A 20601-nucleotide genomic window follows, 5' to 3' on the forward strand; every position below is an offset into this window, starting at 1 on the left:
GTGGGTTTTAATTATTTATTTATTTTTCCTTCCGGTTATTTTGCCCTCTGAGATTCCAAGGCTTGCCACAGACCCGCCAGAGAGAGTATTTCCTGGTATTTGGAAACTTGTCTCTTTTTTAAGACTCCCTTCCTGGGACGGATCTCCGTCCCTACCTCTTTTGTCTCTCTTTTTATCTTTTATATTTTGTCCTACCTCCTTTCGAAGACAATGGGCTGCCTTTCTGGGTGCCTGATGTCCTCTGCCAGCATTCAGAAGTTGTTTTGTGGAATTTGCTTGGTGTTCAAATGTTCTTCCAATGAATTTGTGGGAGAGAAAGTGGTCTCCCCGTCCTATTCCTCTGCCATCTTAGGACTGCCTCACTTGTATGCTTTTAACACCTGTGTTGAGGAGTTGTGGGGAGGAAGAGGTTATTCTAATTAAGTTCCCAGTGAATGTGTTTCTTACATTTTTGCATTAGTAGACATTCTATTTTGAGTAGAAAGAGGCTTTTCTTGAAATTCTAAACATTTATATTTTAATTTTACTTTGGACAAAGAGAAGATTTTATCTTTTTATAAAACCTTAGAATATTCATTTAAATAAGACTTTGAAATTTGAGCTGCTTCTGAACATGAGAATTGGAAACAACTTTATCTTGGAGGGTGTTTTGTAGTCGTCTCCTCTGAGCAACAACAGCACTAGCTGACTTTTCTTATCATTACTCTGTGTTTCTTGGGGTAACTGTCTGCATTTCCTTTTAGGCAGGAAGCTATGTTCGTGATGATGCAGTTCCCAACTTGATCCAGTTAATAACCAATAGTGTGGAGATGCATGCCTATACTGTCCAGCGCTTGTACAAAGCAATTCTTGGTGATTATTCTCAGGTAAGTACTTTTACTTTAGGGGGAAAATTGCTGTTATTTTTCTGATACGTTCTTATTACTGTCACTCTTAGAGGTGCCTCAGTTGTGACCTTTATGGTTGGATGACCTATATGATTTGTATTAATCCTTTAAAGGATAAAAATCTTTTTCAAATGACTCTTTTGACAGCAACCTTTGGTGCAAGTGGCTGCATGGTGTATAGGTGAATATGGAGATCTTCTTGTATCTGGCCAATGTGAAGAGGAAGAGCCTATTCAGGTACCCTTTGTCACTCTTGGTTAAGAAAAGGGAAGACAGTGTTTTTGGTTTTAAGAGTAGTGTTTATAATGAGTTGAAGTCGATTCCTTGAAAACCTTTTAAAGAAGCAGTGGTAGAATTATAGATTCATTGGAAAACTTGCTCATTTTTCAGTTGGAACCTACTGGGCCATTGTGAGATTTGAAACTTACCTTTAAGTCCCTCTCCCCACCCCATCATAGTGACTTACATTGTTTCTCTTACCTTCTGGCTGAAGAGAAGTGAGAATGTCATGTTTCCATTTTTTTCTCCCCAGGTAACAGAGGATGAAGTGTTGGATATTTTAGAAAGTGTCCTAATATCTAATATGTCCACCTCTGTGACACGAGGTTATGCCCTCACTGCCATTATGAAGCTTTCTACTCGATTCACCTGTACTGTAAAGTGAGTATGGGGAAAAAGTAGGGTGAATGCGTTTTATAATTTTAAAAAAACTTTTATTTTGGGAAACTTCAAGCAAAGCCAAAAGTAGAATAGTAAAATCAACTGCCTATATCTGTTACTCCTCAGTAACAGTCATCACTTCATGGTTAATCCTTACTATATAGTTTGTACCCTGTTATCCCTTCATCCCACCACTGCTTAATTTGAAGGTAAAAACTAATGTTTTTAAAATCAGGTATCTGATGTCTATTTTCTTTTTTAAAGTACTGAAGTTATTTTCCCATGTAAGGGTTCTGGTTTATTATAATTTTGAGATATCAGAATTGGAAGAAAATCATTTTGGTGTTTAAATCTTTAAATTTTGCTTTTTTTAAAAAAAAACACTGTTTTGAATAGAACTCAATTCTTGGGTCGGTTTCCCAGCCAATCATATTTAATACAGACTTGGTTCTCTCAGACCTGCTGCTTTTGTTTATAATGTAAAGCCTCATGAAGAATGATATTTTTTACCATTTAAATTGTGAAGTATAAGAATTTGGTGTTAGGCAGTGACACTTTGCTTATAAAAGTCTGATGCTATGACCCTTTTGTTGATAAAAGCTTATTACTGTAAAGTTATTCAAGAAGGGAATGAATACTATAAATTTGTTGTTTTGTAGCAAATTAATAATTGGTACTTCTGTTTATCAAATTTTAGGGTATAAGATATTCAACAGACAAAATCTAGCGTTAGAACTAGAATAAACTCTGATGGTCTTGAGCTATCTATTAGATGACCGTAAAGGAAAGGTCTTTTGTTTTTGAAAAATTATGTACATTAAGAAAAGATGAACATTTCAAAATTTTAACCAGAAACCTCTGTTTTAAACACTGTTCTTTCTGCTTGTTTATGAATTTTCTTTTGGATGTTTGAATTTGTTTGTCATTTTATCCCAAAGCCGAATTAAGAAAGTGGTTTCCATCTATGGAAGCAGCATTGATGTGGAACTCCAGCAGAGGGCAGTAGAATACAATGCACTTTTTAAGAAATATGACCATATGAGGTAAGTAAAAGAAACCAAACAATGCACGTGCCTCTTAGCCAAACACTTTGTTGTGATAACCCGTAAAGGAGTTTCATCCCTCATGCTTTATTTATTTATTTATTTTTAAAAGGCTTAAAATGTATTTTAATAAGTTCATGTTGCATTATTCATTTCTCAGAAAAACTTCAAAGGTATTAGGGACAAATCAAACATGGTACACCAGTAAAAAATGCACAGCATAACTACCTAAGATAGGCAAAGCTAAGAGCTACCGTCTGACACTAAGCATACAGCAACCCTGTTCTCAAGATTGTACTAGGCCTATCAAGAAAGCTGTGAATGGCAACATCACAGACACAAAAGGGCCATTTCTGGGTTGTCCTTACCCAAGAAAAAGATGGAGGCAAGTTTAACACAAGATTTTTTAAAGATACACTAAATGAAAATCTCTAAGAGAAAATGTCTTCCTTGGGACATGAAAGGGTAATATATGGGACATAACAGAACTGTATGTATGTTGTCTGTGACCTCTGTGGACATGTGCCTGAATTCCCACCTGGGAGTGATTGGAACAGTGGGGCCAAGGTCATTGGGGGATGTTTGGTTTTTGTGGTATATGTGGCAGGATCTCTGGGGTGAGACAGTGCACTAAGTCGTGTCTGACTCTTGCGACCCCATGGACTGTAGCCTGCCAGGCTCCTCTGTCTATGGGATTCTCCAGGCAAGAATACTGGAGTGGGTTGCCATTTCCTTCTCCACCTCATGCTTTATTGGTGGGACATCACAACCCCGTTCAGTTCTCACAGCTTGGCTACTTGTGTTTTGTTCGTCTTCTGTTATGCCTAGCCTCTAAAGAAATAAGTGAACCGTGTTCTTCTAGTCCCCTTTTCCCCTTCCTCTTGGTAAGGAAAGTTTTCTTCATTTCCATTTTACTTGGTGAAGAAGTGAGAGTTGTTTTATCTCAGGAGAATCTCATTGAGATAGCATTTACTATTACCATTGTGTGTATCTTTTTTCCCCTTTCTGTTGTGCAGTATCTTCTTGATTGGAAACTGCTAATATGTACTTGTTTATCTTTCTTTCATTCCAATTTCTCTGTCACTTAGAATTCTGAGGCTCTTGGGGTTTAGATGGACAGTCTGTCCGTTCAAGGTTTCCTGCCTGCCCTTAATCCAGTCAGGAATGTAGGTCACGTATTCTTGTAATCCAGCTTCTATTTTAGTATATGTGTTGGGATATGGGGAGGGGAGATGTCTCTCCACATTTGGCTGGAGTATAGTTAACAGTGATTGTTTTGGGTAGGGAATCTAGGTTAACTGCCTAGAATTTAACCACTTCAGATTCTTCCAGGTCTGCCCTGCTTGAGAGAATGCCTGTCATGGAGAAAGTGACCACAAATGGCCCTACTGAGATTGTACAGACAAACGGAGAGACAGACCCAACTCCTCTAGAGACAAAGCCACCGCCCTCAGGGCCACAGCCCACCAGCCAGGTAGCTTTTCCCTTGCTTATCCTCATGATCTTTTGGTTCCTTAGACCCTATCTCTTAGGTGATTCCCTTCAGTGTTCCTGGGTTGATTGATAATTCTGTTCCCTGTTTTTAAGTATTGAAAGGGCTTTGTGTTAGATAACAGATTAGACAGTGACAATGAATAAGATATTATTTCCTTGTTTAGGCCAATGATTTATTGGATTTGTTGGGAGGAAATGACATAACACCTGTTATTCCAACTGCACCTACAAGCAAACCAGCTTCTGCTGGTGGAGAGCTTCTTGATTTGCTGGGAGACATCAACCTTACAGGTGAGGCCAGACTAGAGTTAATTTCATGCTTGGCCAGGGATAAGGGCCTTGAATGTAGACTTTCTGTCTAGCACATGAGACAGTTGAAGATGGGAGAGGGTAAGTGAAAAAAAAACAAGAATCTTCACAACATCTGGCCTATGTTGCCATAGTAATACTCTAGAGGTAATTCATAGGGATTCCTCAAAGTCTAATTTTTAGTTTCTGGAGAGTAAATTACTCACAGTGTTTTAAGACAGAAAGAAAAGTCTCAGGCTAGAAAAGAAGCACATCCCAAGAAATACATTACTTTTTCTAGGTTTCTTTCTACTCATGGTTAGTTTCTAGGAGCTGTGGCCATTTGTGGAGAGTGGAAAGATGTTAACCTGTTTTCCTCTTTCCCTCTCCCCCTTTCTTTTCTCCTTCGTGTTAAAGCAATGGAAGGATAAAATTATCCAGGATTATAGTATTCAAACGTAACTTTTCATTTGGGGATATCTTATCTTTATTGACATGTAGTAGACATTTATAATTAGTGTGTTCAGAGATACTGTAAACACAGGAGATCAAGAGAATATCACTGTAGCATATAATTTCTATCTTAAGTGACTTCTCTAAAAGTGAAATGCAGAGTTGCAGCATACATGACCTTGAGTGGAAAACGGCCATAGGTTAAGGATGTTGGATGCTTATCTAGACTGGCTATCACAGGCTTACAGGTTTTTTCCTAACATAACTGCCTCCCAGAACTTATGGTTTATATTTATGTCTTAACAAAATTTCAAAATATTGCTTGTCATTGCTTAGGGCCATTCACAGTCAGTTTTAAATCCCTGGATGCCAAAGCTGTCTTGGATATATGGAAAAACAAGAACAACCCCATTTGAAACATAGTGTATGGGGACCTTCCTGGCAGTCCAGTGGTTAGGACTCATGTGCTTTCACTGCTAGGTGCCCAGGTTCAATCCCTGGTCAGGGAACTAGGATCTCACAGGCTGTGTGGCGAGGCCAAACAAACAAAAAACCGGAACACAGTGTATAGATGATATGCTTTACTTATTAACATATTAGCATTTCCATGTTAGTGTATAATCTTCACAATTATAATTTTGAATGGTTGTCTAATATTTGATAAGTTTAACCATTATTTATTCAGTTCCTTACTATTGGGCATTTTGCTTATTTCCAGATTTTTCTTACCATAACTGATGCCTCAGTAAATATTGTTATTACATAAATTTGCCCAAATTTATTTTGGGTTTACATTCTTAGGCTCAGTTACGTTAGGCTTACTCTTCCTGAATCTGTTTAAAATAAAAATGATTCTTATCATCATAGGGTATTTGTGAGGAATAGTGACTTCGTGCGTGCATAACACATAGTAGGCACTAAATGTTACTTACTTTTTCCTCAATGTCTGTGAATTTCACTGTATAGTCATAAATAAAAAAGCCCTCACAGTTGAAAGATTGACCCTCTTATCTTATTAATTTTTACTTTTTCAATCTAGGGAATGTTTTATATTTGTCCATATTTGTATTATACATGAATTTCCTTTTTGCACATTCCTTTTGTCTCCTTTAACATTTATTCTGGAGCCTTAATGTTTTGTTTTTGTTCTTTCTTTTTTTTCTAGTGTTAACAAGAAAAAGCAAAATAATGAAATCTAGCTTTTTTTCCCCTTATTCATAATGTATTTTACTTTTTTAATTTATTTTTTAATTAGAGGAACATTGCTTTACAGTGTTGTGTTGGTTTCTGCCATACAACAACATGAATCAGCCATAATTACACACACATCCCCTCCCTGCTGTGCCTCCCTCCCCTCACCCTACCCCACTCCTCTCAGTCATCACAGAGCACAGAGCTGGGCTCCCTGTGTTACACAGCAGCTTCCCACCAGCATGTATTTTACGTGTGATAATGTGCATATGTTGATGCTACTTTCTTCGTTCGTCCCACCCTCTCCTTCCCACTCTGTGTCCACAAGTCCATTCGCTACATCTTCATCTCCATTCCTTCCCCGCAAGTGGGTTCATCAGTACCGTTTTTCTAGATTCCATATATATGCGTTAATGTAGGATATTTGTTTTTCTGACTTACTTCACTCTGTAGAACATAATGTGTTTTAAATGCAATTCCCCATTTTTTTTTACAATATTAAGTAAAGTTTTGAGTTCTAGATTCTTTAAGCCATCATTACAGTCAAATCCTGATGTACCATCATTTAAATGAGTATAAATTAGAAAATAAATTTAGTATGTGCTTTTAGAAAAACTTGAGCACTGAGTTTCTGTTGTTTTTTCAGAACTACCTACTGTACCATTATAGGAGGGGAGAAAAGCTACAATTTGAAGGACTAGGGACCAGCAGCAGCAGCAGGGACCCATTTGTTGCCTCTGTGTCTTGGGTAGCCTATGATTTTCCATGGAAAGACGTTTCTAAAATTGTTTTGAAATGGAAATTGTGGGGAAATTCCTAGATTAGTTTTATAAAAACTAGGATAGCTATCTGAATATTTGTTCATATTCTTCATGGGTAATCTGACTGCACATCCTGTGGTGTCCTCCTTTGTTTTAGGTCCCTGTGCTTTGCTTAGTCATATGTATTTCTACCTTATTTGCTAATTTTTACTATATGATTTTTTTTTCCTAGTGTACTTGGGTATTTTTTTTAAAGCTAATTCAACCTTTATTTCATTTTATGAATTTTAAAATGGTGTAATTTCAGCTAATTTCATAAGTAGTTTGACACCAATTTAAGCATAAAATGCATTCTGTTTCTTTTGGTGAATTTTCTTATGCTTCTTCTTAGAATCTTGATTTCTGTCAGTTCATGGTCATGTCCTATCATTTGCCCTCCATAACTTGTTCTTACTTGGAAGGATCAAATAAAAATGATAGACTGACGATTTTGTTTCCCCACTTTATACCACCTTTCCCAGGATGTGTGTGTGTGTTAACATAATACTCTGCAATATTTAATATATGTAAAACTCAATAAATAAGTCTTGTCTTGATCTTCTTAGCTTGGTAAATAAAATGTTGCTAAGATTGTTGACATTCCCTGTGTACTACCTCCTTTTCTCATTCCCTCTTGATCCCAGAGGTAACTACTATCTATCCTAAAGTAGTGTTAGCTTTGGTGTTTACCATTCCCGTGTATTTTTGGAATGTTAGAGTGTGTAGTAGTATTTTGGCTTTTTAGAACTGGTATCCAATCGAATGTGTACTTTTGTACCTTGCTCTTTTGCTGTGCATTGACTTTGTGAATAATCTATGTTAAGTGTATTTCTAATGCATTCACATTTTCATTGCTGTATGTGTATAGTATTTTGGGCTTTCATGGTAGCTTGGCAGTAAAGAATCTGTCATTGCAGGAGATGTGGTGACACAGGTTCAATCCGTGGGTCAGGAAGATCCCCTGGTGAAGGAAATGGCAGCACACTCGAGTATTCTTGCCTGGGAAATCCCATGGACAGAGGAGCCTGGTGGGCTACAGTCCATGGGGTTGCAAAGAGCTGAACACGACTTAATGACTAAAAAACAACAGACAGTGAATAGTATTTTATTTTGTCAGTGTACCACAATTTACTTACCCATTATTTTGATAGTGAGCATTTTGTTTCTAGAATTTCCTTGTTAGAAGTTATCTTGCCCTGCACATTTTTTGTATATGTCTCCATGTGTAAATATGCAAGAATTAAAGCATTCCTAAGAAAGGCAGTGGATCTCAATTGGGGGAGATTTTGCCCACCAGGGATTGGCAGTGTCTGAAGATACTTTTGGTTGTCAGAACTGAGAGGATGCCAGTGGTGCTGAATCCTACAGTGCACAAGACAGCCCCTCACAGCAAAGTCTTATCCAGCCTGAAATTTTGTTAGTTTTGCAGATGAGGACCTTTAGTTTAAGGGTATACTTGTATTCAACTCTGTTGTTTAGTTGCCAAGTAGTGTCTGACTCTTTGGCGACCCCATGGACTGTAGCCCTGCTAGGCTCCTCTTTCCACAGTATTTCTCAGGCAAGAAGACTGAAGTAAATTGTCATTTCCTTCTCCGGGGCATCTCCCTGACCCAGGGATCCAACCCACATCCCTTGCGTTGCAGGAGGATTCTTTACCGCTGATCCGCCAGGAAAGCCTGTATTCAACTCTGCTACTGCCAAATTGTTCTCCAGTTCACAACTGTGTGGCAGAGATTAGAATTCTCCATTGCTCCATAGTCTTACCAGTATCTGGTGTTATCAGACATTAAAGTATTCACCATGCTGGGGGGATGTGAAGTAGCACCTCATCGTGGTTTTAAATTCCATTTCCCTCATTACTCATAAATTTGAGTATCTCTTTTTGTAATACTCCCTTTTCATTCATGTTTCGTCTGAGAATTGCTTGTACGTTTCTCTTTTTTCTTGTTTTTTGCTTGTACATTTGTCGTACCACTTTTAAATTGGATTATCTTTATTGACTTGTAGAAGATATTTATAGTTTTGGATACTCATCCATTTGTTATTTTGTAGCAACACTTTCTTCTGCCTTTGGTCCATTTTTTGGTGGTATTTTTTAGTGAACAGAAGTTACTCATTTTAAAGTATTTGAAATTTTTAATTCTTTATTTTTATGGTTCATGCTTTTTGCAAATTGTTTAAGGCTTCCTTCCCTTAATTTGAGATCATGATAATTTTCTTATGTGTTCTCTTGGTGGCATTTGTCAGCTAAGATGGACTTAACTGTGGGATGTGTCATTTAGGTGCTCCAGCTGCTGCTCCTGCCCCTGCCTCAGTCCCACAGATATCCCAGCCCCCCTTCTTATTGGATGGGCTTTCATCACAGCCTCTCTTCAATGACATTGCTACAGGTACCGTTACTGGTGTTACCATCATTAGACCTATGAGTAGTTGTTGAAGAAAGGAGGTAGTGATTTGGCAAGCCTTAGGCTGACTGCAACTCGACTGATCTTCCTGTGCTCTCCCAGGCATCCCCTCCATCACAGCGTACAGTAAGAATGGCTTGAAGATTGAATTCACCTTTGAACGGTCAAACACCAACCCCAGTGTCACAGTGATCACGATACAGGCCTCCAACAGCACAGAGCTGGACATGACGGACTTTGTTTTCCAGGCTGCAGTACCAAAGGTACTATAATTGTCTTCTTGGCCTTTATCCTTGAATTAAAAATTGCTCATTATTTTTTTATGCGTTTGGTAAGGGATATATTTTAGTGCCTAGAGATTAAATTTGCAGATTCAACTCAAACTAACAGTAATGTAACTGTTACGGTCCATTGGAGCATGTCATTTTTAATGAATACTTTTGCTTAGTCATAAATATTCTTACAGTTAGTATTATAGGATAAAGGAAGTACAGTCTAAAAGTAGTAAGAGAGTAGAATTCTACAAGGAGGTTCATTAATGCTCTGAGTATTGAGGATAGATTGGACTTCTGTAATATAGTGGTGAAGACCTAAGAAACACAAATTCTAACATGGAATTAAAGTTCAATCAAGATGAGAGACTTCATGTATTCTTTTCTAGTCACTGGATCAGAATTTAAAGTTTTTGTCTCTTGATGGTGTAAGTGAGAGAAACATCCTCCTTCATTAACATATAGCTAACTATTGATGCAATGACTGCTTGGTTTTGTAAATTGAAGTTTTGTTTATACCAGTTCTTAGTTTAAGGAGTGTTTATGTTCATCGTTGAATTATGAAAAATTTTGAAAAAGAATTCAGAATGAGGAGTGGGCAAGATTTATCTGTAAACGATGAGATAGTAAGTATTTTAGGCTTTATGCTGTCAAAGTGCCATTACTGCGATAATACATAAAGGCGCATGGCTCTGTTCCAGTAAAACACTTGCAAAAACAGGTGTGGGTTCGTTCTTGGCCCATGGGCCATATTTTACCAACCCCTGGGATAGATTAGGCTAATCGAATCTTTTCAGTGACTTGTGAGGTATGACATTCAGATAACACAATTTTGGAAATTGAAGACTTTTATTTGTGGTTATTGCTGCCTTTGCATCTGTCTTTATTTTCATTTTTAGGAGTTAGAAAAGTGTAGATGTTTTAGAAGCAGTAGAGTTAGTGGTTTCAATACTAGTTGTGTATGACATTAAGCAGGTTACTTAATCTTTATGCCTCAGTTTCTTTATTTGCAAAGGGGGCCTGTCATCATGGTATCTACTTCATAGGGTTTCTTTGAGGAATAAATGAGTTTTATGTGCCAGGTACTGTCTTGTTTGAAGCACTTTTCATGTGTTAGCTTCTACAAATTAGGGTTTTATACTTAACTACTTTAGGCTGCTGCTTTAACGCATACCACCTCTGCTTTAAAGCATGGCCTTATTCTTGGTGCTGTACTATACAATGCCTATTTGCATATTATGATGTATCTGGAACTTCAAAACATTGTATATTTCATAGATTCTACTAATAACTGATTTTGCTTTTTGTTCTGAAATTGAGGTACATTTTTTTTTAAATTTTTTAATTGGAGTATAATTGCTTTACAATGTTGTGTTAGTTTCTGCTGTATAACAATGTGAATTGGCTATAAGTATACATATATCCCTCTGTCTTTAGCTTCCCTCTCACCCTCCCTGCACTCCACCCATCTAGGTCATCACAGAGCACCAAGCAGAGCTCCCTGTGCTCTTCAGCAGCTTGCCACTAGCTGTCTGTTTTATATATGGTGGTGTATATATGTCTGTGCTACTCTTGCAGTTCGTCCCACCCTCTTCTTGCCTCCCTGTGTCCACAGATTTGTTCTCTACATTGGTATCTCCATTCCTGCCCTGCAAATAGTTTTAATCCGTATGGGTATATTTTGAAATTGATGCTCTTGTCATAGTTTCATTGGCAGCCTTTCTCTCAGTGGTGTATAAAATAATGGTGTGGATTACAGTTGATGGCATCTAACATTAATCAATTAAATGTAAACAAATAAATATTTTAGTTTATGTAATTTATCTTGACAGTAGACTTATAAGTCCCAGGGTAGGTATACCGTGGACCTTCCTCCCTTCTTTCTTTCCTCCCTCCTACCATTTCTTTCCCCTTTGCCCTTCTTGATTTTCTCTCTCTCCATTCCCTTCTTCCTCCCCCGCTCTTCTTTTTTTTTCTCTTTCTCTTTCTCTCATTCTCCTCTCCAATATTTTAGGAGACTAAACTTTAGGAAATTAAAAAAAATAAGCCTAGTCTATAAAATAGCAACATATATATATATATCGACATATATACTTTACTGTGCCAACTACGACTTACCTATCTTGCTCATAGCACTTTTATCTCTCTTCCCTGTAAACACACAAACAAATCTACCAACACTCAACAAATTATGTTTGCTTTTTCACGTCTTTCACTGTATAGGCTAGTTCTGCACGTAATTTTTCTGCTAGTGCTTGTGGTGTTTCATTGTGGAGACCCTGAGGTGTTTCACATCTGTGTGAACAAGCTGCCTCATTTCAGCCTTTCCTGCACCTCCGTCATGTAGGAGTGACCCTTGACACATTCCAGATTATATAGGCTTTAGAAAACAAAGTTCAAGTCTCTGACCTCAACTGTCCAAATACACGGAGGCATGAAGGCTTGTTGTTGGTGACTAGTGTGCTGGTTTACTATTTTTAGAATCCTTTTCATTTCTTTATAGTTTTTTTTTAGCCACAGGCACCCAGGTTTTTTGTTTTTTTACCTACATAGTTGATCAGTTACTATTCAGTGAGGCTACTAGAACAAGATTTGTTTACCTTTTGAAAAGTGCTTGGCTAAAGTTGCTTCTATCAGAAAGGAGAAGGTAGCTCGTTGCTAGAAACGATAGTGTTTTATAAATATGAAGTGATAGTCTGCATGCTGGGAATTGCTGATTATCTGGAAAACAAATAGAATTTAGTAGGAGGTATATTGGTTAATTGAACCATCATCTGGGTGTCTGACTTGACTTGTTGATATCTCTGACATAGTATTAAGCGTATTTTCTGAAGAGTGCCCTTTGTCTCCTCCCCTCACCCCACCAGACATTCCAGCTGCAGCTTCTGTCTCCTAGCAGCAGCATCGTCCCAGCATTTAACACGGGGACCATCACACAGGTCATTAAAGTTCTGAACCCACAGAAGGTGAGTACCACATTCAAAGACAGTATCTGAGCAAGACATAAGCATTTCCCTAAAATAAAATTTACTTTGTTTCTCTTAAGTTGTTTTTTTTTTTTTCCACTCATAGCAGAAAATATATCTATTAAAATGTCTGGCCTTACCTCCTTGTTCTTTTGTAGACAGTAAATGAAGCCCAGACACATGAAATGGTTCAATGGCATCTTATTAAAATACACATTTAAATATTTATTTATTTAAAGGCTTCAAGATCTAGTCTTTTGCATGGGGAGGGTGGAAAGCTTACACATTTTAGTCTTTATACTAGTTGTTGTCTGAGGTTGAGAGCATTTGTTGAACCAGATATTCACATTTACTACAGTAATTATTAAGTATGCATAGCAGAAGTGGAGACGTTTTTAATGAAGCAGCCCAATGAAAAAATAACTTCAAACACCTGAAAGTAAGCAATATTTTTATTACATCTTCTCAAAGAAGTATATTGGCTCCACTTAATATTGATCAGTTGACTCGTTTTCAGCAGTTTTTGAAAATGGTTCAGAGGATTTCTAGAGACTTCTGAGAGATCTCTAGTAGTGTCTCATAAATACCAGTATGATTTCCTCCTCTTAAAACACCTTGGTTCTCCCCTGCTGTCCACTGTATTTTGATTGCCTGCCCAAAGCACAAGTACAAATTCTTTTGATGATCTGATACAAAGAGTAAACATTTTCTTAGTATATTAATGTTTGAAATCTGCCTTATAAAGTAAACAGCATGTATAATTGAGTTCTCTTAAAATACAACTGTTATCATAGGTTAACTCTTCTTTTTTTTCTTTTATGCCTTGAGAACAAAACAAGTTGATATTCACATTTACTGTCAGTTTTACAGACAAAACATCCAGTATATCTGAATGTAGAGTATAATAGATGAGTATGTTTACCTCATTTTTCTAGAAAATTGGATACAAGGGTTGATTCCTTGTGAAAAGTACTCAGCAGATGTTACTATGAAAATGCTCCCGAGTGGTTTGTCCTGTTAATGTGGTTCTAGGGTTGGAGCCAGTGCCGCATTCTGGAGGTCGTTTTCTCTACTTGACTGCGTGACATTGGCCAGCAGCTGCATGCTAGGTGTTTGCTGCTGTTGTTGTTTGCCTATGTATCATTTTAAAGAGACAGTTCTGCTTCAAAATAATTTGTGTTTTCTGTGATCAAAAGTCCATTTGTAGGACTTCCTTGGTGGTCCAGTGGTTAAGACTCCATGCTTCTACTGCAAAGAATGCAGGTTTGGTCCCTAGTAAGGGAACTTAAGATCCCACATGCTACCCATTGTGGCCAAAACAGAAGAAAAAGTCTGTAGACTCTACAGATTCTGGAGATTTTATTTCAGTGTGTCATTTTTTTTTTCTTTTTTCCTCTCTTCAGCAACAGCTGCGAATGCGGATCAAGCTCACGTATAATCACAAGGGCTCAGCAATGCAAGATCTAGCAGAGGTGAACAACTTTCCCCCTCAGTCCTGGCAATGAGGGTCCAGCACCATTCTCATTCTTATCCCACTCAATCAAAGGAACTCTGGGAAGGAGGTTGTGATGGCTGGCAAGTCCCCCCCAACTGTACCATGGGCATGAGGAACTGAAGAGAACTGTTGAGGAGGATTTTTCCTGAAGTTATTGCTGACCTTGAAGCATTGTTAAAGACTAATCTCCTCTCCTCCACTGTTGAGGCCGGCTGCTTCTGGAGACTACTTTGCACTCTTCCTCCTCTCCTCCTGTTTCCGCACTTCTCCACCCCTCCTACATTTACAGCCAGAATCAACATTCCCTGGGCCCCCGAGGAAATAAGCAGCTGGTCTGGAGGAGAGGACTGGAATCCATGACAAGAAAACACTCACTCTGTCTCTGCAGCAAAGAGTTGCCCCTTCTTTCTGCCGTGTTTCTCTGTGGACTGGGCGAGGTGGGGTACTTACTCCTCACTAGCAGGGTTACCATCTTCAGGCGCTTCTTACATCTGGCATTCAGAATGGAAATGTAACAGTGGACATGAGGGAGCCATGCCTTTTTCTACCGGTTCCCCCAGTGTTTGAAAGAGGCATTAGGCTCCTGGTAGCCTTTTCTGTGCATTGCTGTATATACACAGACACACACATGTATATGTATGTTTGTTACCAAGGACTGGTCAGACCTTGAGAGGTTATTTGTAAACACTGGACAGATGCAGTTAAGAAGAGCTTGTGTTGAGATTTGGCATGAAGGTTATGGTGCTCTATTTGTAATAGAAACTTCCAAGGCTCTTCCAGCTCCCCTTTCTCTCCATTCTTTTAGCTGTAGTCATGAATTCTCTCCATGATTTTCGAAACTGATTCCCCTTAAAGTACAAAGTGGACAACTTCTAAAAGATATATTAATAGTTATTAATGCCCCTGTTTACACCACAAATTTTAAAGTTTCTCCTAAACCCATAACTTGCCTGATGAACTATGATAAATGGGTGGAAAGAGGAGTTTGCCACTTCTAAAGTACAGACTCCTCAACAAAAGCACCTTTGCCCACATGAAGAGTGAGTATCTGACTCACCCTAGAGCGTATTGGAGTCGTATTCTCCATCACTCCAAACCTCCCTTTTTATTTCCTGAGCCTGGCTTGGACCTTGGCATTCCGTTTGAATTCCTTCTTCTAACTGGAACATTTGTGTTGTATCTGTAACACTGGCACTGAAATAAAGACCACACGGTTAAAGAAATCTTTCCTATATTGTACTTTATGGTGTTGGAATGAAGCCTTGAAGCTTCCTTGTCCCCTTTGTCAGAGGAAGTCTCAGGGACACTGTAGGGTAGGAGTATCGTTTCCTGAGTCTGAGAGGTTGGTCTTTCTCTTGAGAGGCCAGTTTCATGAATATCTACATCAAAGCCTTGAGATCTGGAGCTTTTTAAACTAGTGAGAATGCCTAGTGCTTTTCGAAAGGCCCCTCGTGGTGTCCAGTCTTAATGCTGAGGTGCAGGCATGAGGTAAGGTGGCTCTCCTGTGGCGCATGTTGAATGCACCATGTGCCTTCGGGCGCACAGGCACTACGTCTGATGTGCTAAAGAAGAGGAAAGGCCAGGCCCACCTTGCTCTTAAAACATTTTCAAATGTTACTGTATTGAGTACAGTATAAGGACTACTTTGGCTTTGATCTTAGAACTGGGTACAGATAGCCATTGTTTCCTTTCCATTTCACCAAGCCTTTACTGAAAAGCTTCAGTGTCTTGTCAAATCTAGCTCTGTATCAGATGCTAGACTATTCCTAACATTTGACAAGTAGGAGTTGAACTAAAGGCTCCAATGGGGGAACTTTCTGGTCTTATTTTAGTATATAAGAGCAAGATTTGCTAAAATTTACTCTGCCGGGTAAATGGTTGACTGAGTCAAGAACAGAACATTATCTTGTGCATAGTTTTCAGTAAAGTAAGTGTGGACTAGTATGTTTCAGACAACTGCTCTGCCTGTATGATGAAAAGTAACCTTTAAAGGTTTCTTTGTAGACAGATTTCATTGGATGGGTATTTAACGCTGTGAAAGGTGATAGGATTAACATAATATTGGTGGATTTCTTGAATAGAATTTGTCTAACATTCCTTTTTGTGGTTGAGGGTTTATTTTCTCTCTCACGTCTATAGTTAACCAGCTCAAGTTTCTTTAGTTGAACCAAACTGAATCTCAGAAGTCTGCTGAAGATCATGCTATGAGACAGCACTATCTGATGGGGCTGGAAAAGGGGCTACTCTCAGAACAAAGTCTCCTTGGGTAAATGTAGTTTTGAGGTAGAGTTATGTGATCATCCATGGCTTCGTCCAGACAGAGTAAAAATTGGCCTTAACACAAAGGGTGCTGTGTAGAATATGTGATGATTCCAGAGAGTGAACCTAAGCACCATATTGAAGAACTAGCAGCCAGATGACTTGCCTAGGACACTGATGGTTGTGAAGACTGTTTCAAATGATAGGATCTTGGAAAGCTTCAGCGTGCCTTAGTTTCTAGGATCAGAATTCATTCTTCTCTCACTTGGCCTCAGTGCTAAAGGAGAGATGTCTTACTTTCTATCAATACTTGCACATTTTAGTTCTTTGTTTCCCTAGTATAACCATCCAAGGGGGAGCAAATTTGGATAGATTTACAACTTCAGAGCCATTGTGAGGAAAGAGTGATTTCCATGGCTGCTCTAATAACTCTAGGGTGATAAGCCGTTGAGCCTATAAGCACTTACTTGGATAATTTCACAAGCACTTTTACCTCATTTTTTCTTCCTCTTCCAGAGTAGTTTTTATTCTCTATGTCCTCCCTGCCCTCACAGGAATCCTAAGGGATAATTCGTCTAAGTAATCTAAAAAAATTGTAGGAAGGGTGCTCTACCCAAGAAACTTTTCCCCCAGTGCTCCGGTGCTTTACCTTGAGGTGATTTGGACAGCCATGGAACGCTTCATGCTGTGTATAGTGATCATCTGTTCATTTTAAGGTCTTTCTCATTTAAAGAAACATTCCTCAGCATAACATTTGGGAGAGGATTCTCCCCTCTTGCTAGGTTAAAGGGTAGTTCGTACCCCTTGTTTGTCCCATTGATATAAGAAAACTGTCAGCATTAATGGTTTGAGTGTTTCCATCTATCATATAACATGCTTTCCGTGTTTATGTTCTTATAAAAGGTTGAAAATGAGGGGACACTTTTTGAGGCTCAACTTCATTATCTTCTGCATTAGAAAATACCAGGCTATGAGAACTAAGGGAAGGAAAATCTGAATGCATAAATTTTTTTCTAGCGAATGTATCTTATCCCCACTGTCCTAAACAGAGAGGGAGCTAGAAAGCAAAAAGTGGATATTCATGTACTCTGTGGTTGGTAGAGAGGTGGTACATGTCTGTGCACTTGGGTTTGGGAATGGGGAGGATCACCGAAGAGACTAGCTCAGAAAGTCCTGAAGTTGAAAACACTTTGACCATCTCTTGCTCAGGAGGGTGGGGCTGCTTGTAGAACTGGAAGTGAATAACTTCTTTAAAGCAATAGCAGAGAGTGGGTCCCATCTACAGGGTTCCAGGACCTGAAACATTCAAACAGAAGAAAAGGCTGAAGCAGCTTGCAGAGTTGCTTCACGAACTTCCATGAGACTGATTCTGGCTTCCAGATGGAGCATTGGAGGTTTTTTCGTTGTTTTGTTTTTGGAACCTGCTGTTGCGCTTTGTGTATTTTTGTTTTTGTTTTCTCTTTGGGGGCCTCATGGGAAAGAGCTTCTGAACTCTTTCCTCTGTGAACTCCAGTGTGTCCCTGTATAGTCCCTTTTCTTTCATAATGTTGTAAGTTACATTTTCATTAAGCCCCATCACATCTTCTTTACTGTAAAAATATTAAAAGGCTGTTTCCAAGTGGGATGGCTAATGAAGTTCTAATTATTGCAGACATATTTTTGAGATGTAAAAAAAATTTAAAATTAAATGATAAGTCTTCGAGGCGAGTGAGGAATAAAATGGATGTAAACATTTACATGGGATGCATTAGAATTCTGCTGTGTGTATTGTCTTTTGGTTGAAACAAATTATGAACAGTGACTAATAATAAAAAGTCAATACTCAATGATTTAAATTTTGCTTCCTCACTTCTTCCAAGTGGGTTGGAGAAGCCCTGGATGGGTTCTTATTCCAGAGCTTTGAGTTAAACCCACTATCCAGTTAATGTTCCTTTTCCACAGAAAACTTACCAAGAGAGAAATTTAAACAAATTAAAAAAAAATTTGTTCAGTTCTGTCACTCAGTTGTGTCTGACTCGTGACCCCAAATTCTCCAGGCCAGAATACTGGAGTAGGTAGTCCTTCCCTTCTCCAAGAGATCTTCCCAACCCAGGGATTGAACCAGGTCTCCCACATTGCAGGCAGATTCTTTACCAGCTGGGCCACAAGAGAAGCCCCCCACCAACCAAAAAAAAAAAAAAAATTTGTAGTTAACAGTGAAAAGTGCAGTTGGAAATTTTAACTAGTGACTGTTTTCATGCTGATCTTCTCCACATGGGTGAATTCTCAAAGTAAAAATACTGAATCATGTCTAGATGAAGTATGTATTTGAAGGTAGTCATGGACTTTTAGCTATAAGCTTCTGTTTGTGGCTTTTTTATCTGTGACTAGGAAGAGGAAGCCTTGACCAGCAAAAATGAATTCTGTTTCCTGATCTATTTTATACAAACAAGTGAGAGTGGTTGAAAGTTGGGAGCTTATACATGATCCCTGACCTTGACTGAGATAGGGGGAGAGTGTGATAGTCCCCTAATTGAAAAGTAGAAGGAAGTGTGCCTTAGCAATTAATCTGGTTTATGCAGAAGTGCCCCTTGGTGCTGTTTGATAAGTGACATTTCTATAATCTGTCCTTGTATGTGGCTTAGTTAAAATTCATATTTGTCTCTAATATTAAATTTACTTGACATTTTCATCTTTGTGTAATGAGATGAAAATATAAGAATTACATTAGAAAATGTTAGGCAATAATAGACTCCAGACATTTTCCTTACAATACAATGAAGAATAGCAGATTTGAACTTCCATCCAGAAGGACCAAATTAATTTTTATCACTTTTAAGTATTTTTCATGCTATTTCCTGCCCTAGTTCAATTGTCTCCAGATTCAAAAAATACAGAAATGTTTAAAGGAAAAAACAGTCCTATAAACCTGAAGGCCAGGTTAAGTCCACCTTGTTTATTCAAAACTAAAAGAAGGAATATCTACATCTGCTCAGCCTATGGTAGAAATAACAAAGGATTGAGGCCTAAAGATGACTTGTGATCATTGAAGGAGTCGGAACTGGCTATAAAGAAGTACATGTAGAAAGCTCTTAAGACTCCTTTACCAAAATCTGGTAGACATGAACTCTCCTTTCCCAGACTTCTCTTTACATTTTGTAGTGAGGATTAGGAAGAGCTCCTAGAATAAACTGTGTGTCCGGCCCCAACCCCTTTCAGGTGGAGAGAGGTATGCATAACTGCTTATAGAAAGAATACAGAAAGGAGGTAAAGACTTCTGTCTCTTGGCTTGATTCAAACAGTGATTTTTATAATGATGAACCTGCAGTGAGGGCAGATGGATTTTTGCACAAAAAATCCCAGAGGAATTTATTTTTAGGGTTAGTCTCAGCTGTTTACCATTTCCAGAAACTAGTTACATAACCCTTGGCATACATAATACACACTGCCTTGAACTGGGGGGAGAAAATGGGTATGTGACCCTTGAAACAGTATAAAATGTTAATGGCAATACATGATTTGAAAGGAAAACTCAGAATCAACTGGTCGTCACCACTCAACTGGATTGGATCTTAACAATGGAGACTTTTAAAGAGAGCTGTATCATAAGTTACCCCTGCAACACCTGGGCTCGTAGCTTTTTGTTGTTCTAGTTTTGAAAGAGGTACTACTGTTGCTGCTGAAGAAGTAGTAAATACATAACTCAGCATATGCTGGTATTCTGAATTGATGCTTTAGCCCACTATTCCATTAATCATAACAACAGCAAACCCATCATCTAACTGCTGCTGTTTCCCAGCACGACTTCTAATGGTGGTCCTGGGAAGACATTCTGCTCATGAAACATGGAAAAGGTAATGTGTAATACCTCAGGAAATGGGGTTTTAGAAACACCCTGAGCTGCATTCATTCTTTTTTCTGCCTCTTTGCCCTTGGTCAAGTCCACTTCTGTCCCCATATTGATGCCTATCCCTTATATATGGGTGTCCTTGCTGGAGCAAGTTACTCAGTAAGCACTGAAATGGGAATCCCAACAACTCTTGAGTAGCTTTCTTGAAGGTAATTTCAGGATAGAAGGAAAACTCAGAGGCAGACAACATAAGAACTTTTTTTCATCTTATGCCAGACTGACAGAGACATTATTTTAAATTCACTAAAATGAAACAAATGAAGATAACTGGAGATTGGAGTTTTGGTGTATATATAAAGTAACTCAAGTGAAGGGAGAAAGTAGTGACCAAACTTCCACAGAAGAAATAATTTGTACAGAGTCAGAATCTTTGAGTCAAATTTTGTCCTAGAATTTAAAATGTCTATAAATGGAGCAATCTCTTAGAAGAGAGGGGAACAGTTTGCAGTGTTAGACCTCAAACTCTCTTGTATTAAACCTGTAATTAAAATATTCTTAA

General features: G+C 38.4%; 1 protein-coding gene across 3 annotated transcripts in view; it reads left to right on the plus strand.

Annotated features, from left to right (window-relative positions):
• Positions 1–18048, plus strand: part of AP1G1 (adaptor related protein complex 1 subunit gamma 1) — a 97833-nt gene extending 79785 nt beyond the window's left edge. For all 3 annotated transcript variants that reach the window (XM_061387805.1, XM_061387804.1, XM_061387806.1), the window contains exons 14-23: positions 744–866; positions 1035–1124; positions 1420–1547; positions 2486–2590; positions 3923–4064; positions 4249–4375; positions 9099–9206; positions 9324–9484; positions 12361–12459; positions 13863–18048. In XM_061387805.1, coding sequence (XP_061243789.1) covers positions 744–866; positions 1035–1124; positions 1420–1547; positions 2486–2590; positions 3923–4064; positions 4249–4375; positions 9099–9206; positions 9324–9484; positions 12361–12459; positions 13863–13964 — 1185 coding nt within the window. In that variant the 3' untranslated portion in view covers positions 13965–18048. The remainder of the gene's footprint in view (positions 1–743; positions 867–1034; positions 1125–1419; positions 1548–2485; positions 2591–3922; positions 4065–4248; positions 4376–9098; positions 9207–9323; positions 9485–12360; positions 12460–13862) is intronic.
• The last annotated feature ends 2553 nt before the right edge of the window (positions 18049–20601 follow it).

This window comes from Bos javanicus, chromosome 18 (assembly GCF_032452875.1).
Source record: "Bos javanicus breed banteng chromosome 18, ARS-OSU_banteng_1.0, whole genome shotgun sequence".
Classification (NCBI taxonomy): domain Eukaryota; kingdom Metazoa; phylum Chordata; class Mammalia; order Artiodactyla; family Bovidae; genus Bos; species Bos javanicus.